The 10,692-nt window shown below is 43.3% G+C and overlaps 1 protein-coding gene across 1 annotated transcript in view; it reads right to left on the bottom strand.

The window, feature by feature from the left end:
• Window positions 1-1,221: 1,221 nt before the first annotated feature.
• The window catches only part of SOAT1 (sterol O-acyltransferase 1), a 29,087-nt gene continuing 19,616 nt past the window's right edge, over window positions 1,222-10,692 (bottom strand). The window contains exons 8-16 of the mRNA XM_065648967.1: window positions 10,121-10,199; window positions 9,350-9,431; window positions 8,584-8,629; window positions 8,033-8,162; window positions 7,522-7,619; window positions 6,927-7,025; window positions 6,296-6,431; window positions 5,353-5,498; window positions 1,222-4,485 (exon numbers count right to left, since the gene is read on the bottom strand). Coding sequence (XP_065505039.1) covers window positions 4,429-4,485; window positions 5,353-5,498; window positions 6,296-6,431; window positions 6,927-7,025; window positions 7,522-7,619; window positions 8,033-8,162; window positions 8,584-8,629; window positions 9,350-9,431; window positions 10,121-10,199 — 873 coding nt within the window. The 3' untranslated portion in view covers window positions 1,222-4,428. The remainder of the gene's footprint in view (window positions 4,486-5,352; window positions 5,499-6,295; window positions 6,432-6,926; window positions 7,026-7,521; window positions 7,620-8,032; window positions 8,163-8,583; window positions 8,630-9,349; window positions 9,432-10,120; window positions 10,200-10,692) is intronic.

Raw genomic sequence — 10,692 nt, 5'->3', positions numbered from 1 at the left:
TCCACTAGTTTCATCACCCCCATGAATTATCTTCTGAAGCCTTTTCCCCTCACTAGCCTTGCCAGTATGTATTTTGTACTTTATAAATGCTCTTGGTATTAACATTTTGACCTTTTTATCAGCTGTATCCTTATGTACTGTGGTTTCTAATTAGCTTAACTACATTTCTTTGCCTTCAGATACACATTTGAGGGTGTAGGTATAATCTAGGAGTAATCTTGCCAGGTAGTTTCTTGCCTTGCTGCATAAATGGTTTCTTTGAACGAAAATACAAAAGTTTGCCAGAAACAGCTGACAGAAGAACATTTTTTTTCCCCTTTAAGAGCTCTGTTTGGCAGTACATTATATCCCCACCAGAAAGGATGAGAAGATTAATGACACTGTTGTGTAGCAGCTACAGTTTAAGGACAGAGACAAGACTTTAGAGCATGTGGTACACAGCTGGAAAATATCACATTAAGTTCTTGGCACCCAAACCCTTTTCAAGCCCAAAATAAAGGCAGAAATCACCAACACGATAGAAATTTGGCAGTTGCTCGAATTTAATATTTAAGTAGGGAGAGGCCAGAAGCTCTGGCCTGTTCCAAGAGCTATCTTCCCCGTGCTCCCCTCCAGCACTTCCAAGGGTGTCCTCCCTAGCAGAGAAGCGATGGCTGACACGCAGCGTATAAAACCCCAACTGTCCTGCTCAGCTGGGGTTTAGCCTTGACATTCCCTGCTGCTTTTTAAGGCCTGAAGACGGGCTTGTGTAGAAGTTTCTTCCTGTGCCCCCAGCCAAGGTCTCCCAACCCTCCATCCGTCCTGCCTGGTGCCCCCAGGCCCGGCTCTGCCCCGGCAGGGTTATTTCCATCCCGCTCAGCCTCTGGCCGCCCCACAGCCCCCACTGGTGCTCCTCAACCCCCCCAGACCCCAAAGTTAGGCCAGCTCCCCCCTCCTCATCTGGGGAACAGCAGAAGGGCCCCCCCATACCTGCTGGCAGCTCCTCTCTGTCTCCATCACCATGGAAACGCTGAACTCCCGCGCCACGTTCTGGAAGATTCTCTCCCTCCCCAGCCCCACAAGGCTCATGACCCCCCATCTTCTCCCCACGGCAGCCACCGTCCCAGGAAAGTAACCCGACATATCTTACCCTACACTCCCGCCCCACTCCCCCCTCCCCAAAACAGAAGCCTCAGAGAAGAAACAGGCCGAGGCAATCATTTTTTTTTTTCCTTCATCCCTTAATAGCAAAATATATTTTAACTGCTGTAATACAGTAGACTATAAACAGCTCTTCCGCGTGAGAGAACACGGTACAGGTTGCATACAGGGAACGGCCTGTGCCCGGGCGCAGGGCAGCGTCCGGCGGCTGCCGGGCCGTCCCCTGCCCACGCGTCTCTCCCCTGGTTTTCCTTTAGCATGTGGACTGATTCATGTCATCCGTGCCACTTCACATCAAAACCCACACACCCGGATTTCCCCCGCTCTCTGCCACCACACACACAGGCCTTGCTCCGACGGTTGCCGCAGGGTAGCGCGCAGTTCGCAGCTCAGACGCAGATCTGATTCACCTCGGCAGGCCAGAAGCCAAACACCCCAACAGAAGAGACATTCTAGGCACGAAGACTCGGTGCCTCCTGAGAACAAACTCATCTGTGTGAAAAACCGGGACGCATTTCGCCATACTAATACTGATTTTTGTGATGTTACTGAGGAAGGAGCTGCAGCTGGACTGCCTGGGAGCTTCCCACCTCAAAACTGAGGGAGTTACCATGGAAGCAAACTGCACGGTTCTTGTGTTGGAAAGAACCACAGAAAACAGTATATACTATTATTAAGAATTTGCAAAGGGCAGGTTGTGAACCTCAGCATCCTCATTACTGACCAGAATACAATATTGCACTCAGAGTCCGAGAAAACTGAAACAGACATGGTATAATTGACTCCAATTAAACAATGTGCAAAAGAGTATTTCCCCTCCAGTACTCTTGAGAAAAAGGAAAATAGGCCCACATTCAAATGCAATTTCAAAAAACTCCCAGGAAACGGAAAGTAATCCCAATTGTTAATGCCCCGACAGCACAGTTGCCAGATGCCTTGGTCTACAAGGCTAAAAACCTCAATCTGTCAAAAATTAAGACTAGTTCCAACAGCTGAGCATCCCTTTCTGGTTGCCTTTTGCTTGCCAGATGCTCAAGCCCTCAAGAGGCTTTAAACACTGAGGATGCTGACACAGCAAATGCTGATGTTCTTTCTGAGGAATGACAGTGCTAGCTGTGGAGGAAACACCAAAACTTGGCACAAAGCGCCATGATTTGATCTCCATCTGAGAACACTGAGACTGCAGCAAGACCTGACACAGGCATCAAGAAGATAAATCAAGTCCCTAATCCATCGCACCCTATTTGAGTGCAATTACAGCTGTACATAAATGTTTTGAGCACCAGAACTAAAATGTACTGGACTGAATTTCATCCTATATTAAGGAGGTGACAACGCTGTTTGGCCAAAGGCTGAGGTTTTGTTTGTTTGTTTGTTTTAGAAAAAGGAAGCTTAGTTGCTCCAGCACTTCTATCCCTTCCTCCCACAAAAGGTACAGTGAAAGATTTAGGATTAATGAAACTGAATGTGGTAAAAGTAATTTATTTCATTCTCAGGATTTTATATACTAATACGGCCAAGTTTGAGTATATACATGAAGCCCTTCCTCTGAAATTAACCCAACTGTTTTAACAAAGTAGTTTTAGTAGGAGATATTTTCAGAGGAGAGCAACATATGCAAACACTGTATTTGGCAAATTTGACCTGACAAAACGTCCTTTCTGAAGAGTGGGATTCCTTCTTAAAGAAAAAAGTGAAAACCTGGAAGAGTTTAAGTATCATCTAGCTTTCATGAAATTACTTTTAACTCAGGTTAGTAAAAAAATAGAAGCCCAAAGGATTCTTATATGGATGGGAAGACAAGTCCATCAGCAGTCCCAAGACTGCTGGTATCAAATACCTGGGCTGTAGGTCAGTAAGGAAAAGCTGTTACCAAAAACGGCCAATAAAGAACATTTGAGTAATTCAGAAATCCCTGCGACCAAAGTTAAGGTACCTCCATCAGGTTACCCTCCCTCTCCAAAAATGGGAGCTGCAGTTCCAGTAAAACTGGAGAGATACATACTCGGATACTATGCAAGTTCCCTTTTGTGCTTAGCATCTGACAGAACAAGGAAACTAATTAATAGATACCGAAACACCAAATTCACATAATGCTTCTGCCTTTATCTGTGTGTGTGGGAGGGTGTCCTACCCAGGGACTACCTGGGGAACGGATCTTCACCTGAAAGCCTCACCGACACAGGCATATGAAAAAGCAGCTCTGACTCCAGACACTGGGTCAAACCCTCATTTTCCACTGACAGCATTAGAAGCTGCTATGACACAGGTTGGCAAGAGGCACCAAGACGTGCTGGCATATGGAACTGGACAGAGCCCTTTCAGATGAGAAAGTGCTATGTACCTGTAAAGTCAGTTGCGTTTTCTTACAGTTGGGTCATAGTATTTTAAAATCTTTCGTACTAAAGGAAGCCTTAATGACTTGTATACCTGAAAGCACCTGCCATATTAAAGCAAAAGCTCTTTTACAAGTTAATTGTGTTAAAAGAATTGATTATCTGGAGCAATAGAAAGGAAGTAGCTAGAAGAAAAACAATTCCTCTAGTCACAAAGGCCTTCAGAGAACAAAAATGCTGTCAGTTGGGAACTTAATGAATACAGAGAAAACATAAATTTTCAGTGTAAAAAGTCATATAAAGACTGCACACATTGTGCCCTGCTTCTGAACCCGATTCTCCAATGCAGCCACAAACGAACTGACAATCTCCTCTTCCTCTGCCCATTTTAAATCTGTAGGCAGCCAACGTACATAGAACACTGTTCAAAGCCATCCAGGAATACTTTGGCTATTTTCAGAGCAAGGACACAAATATCCTGCTGCTCTGCCACTTGTCCACATCATAGCAGCAGACAGGATCACAAAGAAGTTTTGTAGACATCTCACTACCAAAAGGGAGAAAAAAATTGCAAAGGGATGGCTAAGGAAGATGGACGGACATCAACAATGAGCTACAAGCAAATCTGATTAGAGGAGCTACTGTCCAGAAGAGCAGCAACGTGGGGGGACCCCTGGATGAGTAGGATTCCAGTAGACTCCACCTTCAGCTCGATGTTTTACTGGCATGGAAATGGCTGAAAGTGAGACAGCATGTAGTACATGCTGTCTACAAAGAAAGCCTGTTGCAACCCAGGTCAACTGGTTTGCCTCAGTAAAAATTACAGTTTCTCCCCAATAATCAGGAGGCACAACTTCCTTTAGAAAAAGTCCATAGTGAGTTAGGTCATTGGTGCAAATACTTGGAGGACAACTCTGATATTCTGTGATGACGTGGCCAGAGTGTACCATTTCTACATCTTCATATGACAGGACCACGAACGTGGTTTTAAGTAGTCCAGGAACGTGGGCTGCAAAAGATGGAGAGGCAGCAAGTTAGTCACAGGCAAATCGCACCAGCTGGAATGTGCTCTGAACTCAAACTTCCCTAACAGCAAAGATCAAACCACATTTTCACATCCTGCAACACTATTCTTATCCTCGCTAAACAGCATGTTGAAATGTAGCTGTGGCCACAAGCTGTTTGCCTGCCACCTACCTCACGCCCAGTTCTGATACACCAGGTAAATGCTGCATCTAGTGGCATATTGTGTCAAGAAGCCAGTCATTTATGATGGCAAAATCTTAACTGGGGAAAATCAAACTTTAAAATAGAGTTCGTCTGAGGAGACACCTTTGGTTAAAACTGAAACCAGCTAGGACAGCAAGAAGCTTTATGTAGAACAGAATCTGGTACCAAGAAATTTAAGTTGTAAGTCAGACAAAGTAACACCAACGAAACCCCAAACTGACCATTTATAGGCAACCATTCTCACTGCCGCCCACTCTAGTCCGGGAGAGGCACAATAGGCTCAGTTTTTGTGGGCCTCCTAGAAAAGCTTCTTCTGATCTCATTGGCCAAGTACTGCAGTTCCATTTACACATCCTGAATGGCCTTGCATACTCTCATGTAGTGGCTTCGGCCCTCAGAAATGTGGGAAACACACCCTCGGTTTCAGGTAGTGAAACACTATCAGCATAGAAAGAGCTCTAATGAAAACATTTCTCTTAAGCTTTCCTAGACTGTCTATAGTTTCTAGACTAAATAACTCCTAACAAACTGATGGAGCACACTGCCAGAAAGGCTCATGCCATTTAACTTCTGCCCTGTCCCCACAGCAAGAAAGGACAAGTCACTCTCGAGGCCAGTTATCCCAAGGGAAAGGTCAGTCACTCACGTTTTCCATAGGGCAGTACTGGCGGGCGTACCACTCCTGGCTGTAGAGACAAATGATGACACCTTGGCCCAGGAAGAGGGACGTCCACATGATCACGTTCCAGATGGGCCCTTTCCGACGGTCGTTAAGGATGAAGTTGAAGACCACTGGGAAGAAGTGAAACGAGAAGCACCGTTCAGAAACAAACTCTGGATTAAAGAATCAAAGACCAAGTGATTTCACTGAATCTTTCCCTCCTTTCACTTCATCTCTCAAGCGACAAGGCTGCTCCATGAGGTCAGTATAGTGCAAGAAAAGCTGATTATGCTTGGCAGCAGAGTAAATACTATGAGCCAATTCTGAGACTTCCACTAAGTTTGCCAATGAGCTGGCCTAGCTGTATGCCCCTGGTGATCAATATTGTTTGTGTCATGCTGGTGACCAAGACATGCTGGCAGAGATGGCCTAGAGTTTATTAGAGCCTTCTAACTCATTTAGCTCAAAACCCAAAATCAAATGCAAGACCTCTAACTTCTAAATGGGCTCTTTTCCTCCCTGCAACAGCAAAGTCATACTCGTCTTACACCATGACTTTAAAGAGGAAAACTTCCAGCCTGCTGACATGCAGTGATTCAACTAAGGCTTGACAAAGAGGAAGCAGTGCTATTAAAATATATACAGTGTCACATGAACAGCAGCTTCTCTGTTCCTCCCCATTTGTATCTTGCTCATTTAAGTTCCAAGCTTGCAAACCCACTGTGTGTATACATATATCTATCGAACCACTTGGCTGCAAAAATCCATTCACAAAGTTTGGACCCACAATTGCAACTCCTGGACAAGAAACAGTTCTGCGTGTTTAAAGGATAACTGGCATCAGAAGAGCAAAGTATGCTTGTTTAGAAAACCAAACAAACGGCACAAAACCCACAACCCACTCACATATGCTCTCCTGGGAACTTACTTCCAAAGCACATAAACAGGCAAAAGAGAACTGGGTAGAAGTAGCCAAAGCAGATGCTCAGAACATACTCATGCACAGCAGCTGATACTGTGAAGACAGACAGCATAGCTGCTGCTTTGAACTTCTTACCAAAAAACTGGAAAAGAGAAGAATACCAAGTATTATAAGATATTCTGCTATGTTTTTAGTTTGTTTCAACTTTTTTTTTTTTAAATCTGAGCTAAGAAGTGCCTGCTCCAAACAAGAGGCATACATTAAATGCTCCGTGCTTTACAGAGTATCGCGGACTTTAGGTGTTTTTCTTCAGGCATAATTCTGCTCTCCTGCATAAGTACTCAGGTTGAGCCCACTCATGAAATATCTACCATAGCTCATCAAAACAGTGCAACATGAGTTCAGAGCATTGACTCAATCCTTACACTCCTACATCCCAGACACCCATTTTGCACACAGTAAGGACTTGGAAGTGAGCAATGGATCTCTGAAAACCACCGTAGCTACCCACAACAGCTGAGGCAAGACATCTTCGTGTTTCTCAATGGACGGTGATGCTGAACCTTGACAAATGTACTGTCTTGCTTGGCGGTTAAACATACAACTAACAAAAAGAACACATTTGCTTGTTACTCACCCAAAGGAAGTCCCTGTAGGCATAGTAATATAGCCAGTCATGTACTACCACGTTCCAGGTTCGGTAGTAGTTTGCATAGGAAGTGGAGTTCCACCAGTCCTGAAAGCACAGTTGAAAAAATATAAATCTAATTAAGCAGAAAACATTCTACAGGTCTTTTCTGGGACAAGAAGTTGAAAAAATATTAATCAGAATAATACCAGGCTAATATACTAAGTTGCACAACGAAATCATGCATTCCATTGCACTCTCAACATTCTACTCTGTCTAACAAAGTTTGGTTTTATTCCAAACTGCAGTGGCTGAGATGAGATAAGAATAAAGAGTGCTAAAAGAGCTATTGGGTAGGTCTAGGGGCTGGTTCTGTTTGTGTACAGGGTATGCTGCCTTAAAAACAATTCAGACTACCAAGTAGAAATCAGATCTGTTCTACAGCACAGCAACAAACTTAAGCCCTAAACAGCATAAACAAGCAAAACTCTGTGGATGCTTTGTTTGGTAAAACAATCTTCGGTTTCCTCCTCTTTTCATTAGAAAAATGAATTTTAGAAGCTTTATAAAGCTTGCTTTACAAACTAGAACTGCTGCTTCTTACCTTGTAGAACATCCTATCTGCAAAGCGCAGCATCTCAGCAAATGCATTAAGCCAACAATGAAGGAATGCGAAGAAAACCAGGAAGAGAATCAGTACACCTAGAAACAAGATAGATTCAGACCGGTTTTGCAGTGTCTTCTCTCAGCTATAAGCAAGAACATGGAATGCAGTCAAGACTCTTCTTACAGGCACTGATATAAATGAGCTTTGTGCTACCTACACGAAAAAGTAAAAGCATTTCAGTTTCTCATCACACCACACCATGCTTACTCCAGAGGGCAAGAGCCAGGTTGCTATAGAGCCTAGAACTTGGCTTTGAAGACCATTATATTCAAACCCCAGCTTTTATTTTGTGCTGCTGACTCTCAAGTTTAATACCATAACGCTGAAGTCTGCCCACGAGACCCCCTTTGCTGATCTTTGCCTGTCGTGAATATATCTCATATGAAGCACTTTCCTTCCCTTCCTCCTCTTCCATAAGGATATAATCACTCATAAATTTGAGTCTTACCCGGCAGAATGGAATTGAAGATGCAGAGGACCAGCCCTCGAAGATTGAAGGTTTCTTGACTACTGTTGCGAAACTGAGGAATGCAGAGTCTCACAAAGATGTAGTAGGCATAGAAAAGGGAACCAAGCACCTGGAACAGAAACAAAAGTCTGACTCCCTAAGAGAAATGCACAAATTAACACATCACCACTTGACAGCTCTAGGAGAGGAACCGTAGCTGTCAGCACAAGCCAAAATAATTTCTTTCACTTTGCTGCTAATAAACTTCCCAAAGGGTCCAGGTAGAAAGTGACAGCCATCTCTGTACCACATTGATAGCCAGCAGCAAAATCAACTTGTCTTTTTTACTAGAGAAGCTGTTTCTCATAGTTCTACCAACTCAGAAGTTATGAAACAAAGGATTTATGCCAATGCCAAAGTGTCACTAAAAGGTATTCTTTTCTAGTAAGCTCACACCAGGTAAACAGTGATTTAGTGCCAAAGGGATAACTGTTTAGCAACAGTTTAGGTGATCTCTGAAAGTGCATTCTTCAGAAAGCTGCACTACTCACCTGTGCAAACTTTGTAGCTACATAGCCCCATCTTATCACAGGACTCCTAGGAAAAAAAGAACACATGATATCATATCTAAATAGGACCTCAAAGCAGCAAAAACCTCCCTTCAATTATTGATTTTACTGACTTATACTCTGAAAAACACCAGTTTTTTGAATTCCAGTGTTCTTAATCTCCTGACATCGACATCCAACAAGAGATGTCTGCCCAAACTGCTGGTTCCTCAGCTTTCATCAGGACAACTGTGGCAATTCCATAAATGGCAAAGTGTCTGGAGAGCAGCAATATGCCATTACGTAGGTGGTGGGGATCTGCCTGATAGTCACATAAAGGACTGCTGACTTGACACTGTCAAAGTGCAACCCAGCAAAGTACAGAAAAGTTTGCAGAGTTTCCAGTTTTGAAGGCTTCAGCCTACCTCCTCAAACTCGAGAGGCAGGGCTGCTCATTAGCACCACATAAAACAACGCACAACCCTACTGCTGGAACTGTGGGTCACTAGATGTTCAGCAGCAAGTTCTTCATTTGTTTCACTTCAAGTGTATTAATACTTCTCAAATAAATAAAACCAGAACTGTAAAGTCAAAATACCTTTAGCGTTAGAGTGAGTTTTCATGACCAAGTCCTGCCCTTGCCAGGTTACTGACTTAACCACATCTTTATGAAACCTCTAATAAATTGAACATATCGCATCCATGGATTCTTGATGTTGGTTTCAGTTTTCAGACTATTTTAATGTTCTATTGGTGTTGCTCACATTACCTGGGATAGTTGTCTCTGTAGATGAGGGTGGGAGCAAAGAGGAAGTACAGGTATTGAGAAATTCTGGGAATAGGTACCATACCTGGGAGAGGAGGGGGAGATAAAAGAACACTTTACAATCTTTCTGCTTATTAACAATTTAGTTTCCCCAGAACCCTTTCACAACACAGAACTCTTACCACCTCAAAAATCCTCAGTCTGGAACTAAAGGTATGAGATTTGCAGAGAATAAAGCAAACTAGACATATAATATGGAACTGCCCCTGTGAAGCACAGTTAGCAAGTGAGGGTGACTAACAGGCAGAGCAGTGCTAACACCCTGATATCACATTTCCTTTCCTCCTAGGGAAGATGAAGCTCCAAGACCTGTATGAACATGTGGGTTCATGTTCAGCTCTGGCATGGCTTGCTGAAAGAACTTCTGTGCTTCTACAAATGCTGTCATTTCAATCAGAGCACTGAACTGGGGGTGCACAGGCAACTTCTACATACTTTTTTTCCTCCTAAAAGCAGAAATAAGGAGTCTTGTTGAAGCAAGACTTAAGATGCAGAAATGACTTGGATCTGAACAACAGTCTGGCTCATTCCTGAATACCAAATGAAAAGGTTCAGGCTGAAATTATGATGCAGGTCAGCCTAGAGCCTCATGACCTGCCCATTCAAAGTCACATACTCAAATCCTATCTCTCCAACTCAGAGCAACAGAGCAAAACCAAGAGCTGGTTATACACTGCTGCCAAAAAAACCCAAACACTATGGCAAGTTACTCACTGGACTTGTCCTTTACAGAGGATAGCACTCTGGGTACGTTCTCCCGCACAAATGAATGAGCCTTCATAACAAGACGCACCTGCAAGACCAAGAGAGGACCAGTTTAATATTTGTACTTTCTCAACTTTCCAATGAAGAGTGAGATCAAGCATTTTAAGGTGACACTTTCAATATCTTGCTTTCTCTCCAATGTATCCCTTTTACAAGGGAAGAGCTGCTTCTTAGGCCCACAAGCCAGTTTAACCGACATGAATTTACAACACTGCAAGGTGAAACATGCAGTAACAATCATGACTCAGAGTCAAAATGCTTCTCATTCACACCCATAAGACCACAGCATACACAAGGACCCCAAATCACACCAGTAAGTCACTAACGAGTTAACATTAACTTAAAATTGAAGCAAAAAAACCCCTATCCATTTTAATATGGCAGTATGTTTCAAAGTCTTGAAACTGACTCCATGACCTTAGATGTGGGACATATAAGTAGTCATGGAAGGACCAAAAGGAGGGCTAGTTCAAAGTTAATTCTTCAAAGTGCACTCTTCTCTGACTATCTTTGTTTTAATC

Source organism: Caloenas nicobarica, chromosome 20, assembly GCF_036013445.1.
Source record: "Caloenas nicobarica isolate bCalNic1 chromosome 20, bCalNic1.hap1, whole genome shotgun sequence".
Lineage (NCBI taxonomy): Eukaryota > Metazoa > Chordata > Aves > Columbiformes > Columbidae > Caloenas > Caloenas nicobarica.
The sequence above is the reverse complement of the archived record's forward strand: the minus strand, read 5'-3'. Positions and strand labels throughout refer to the sequence as shown.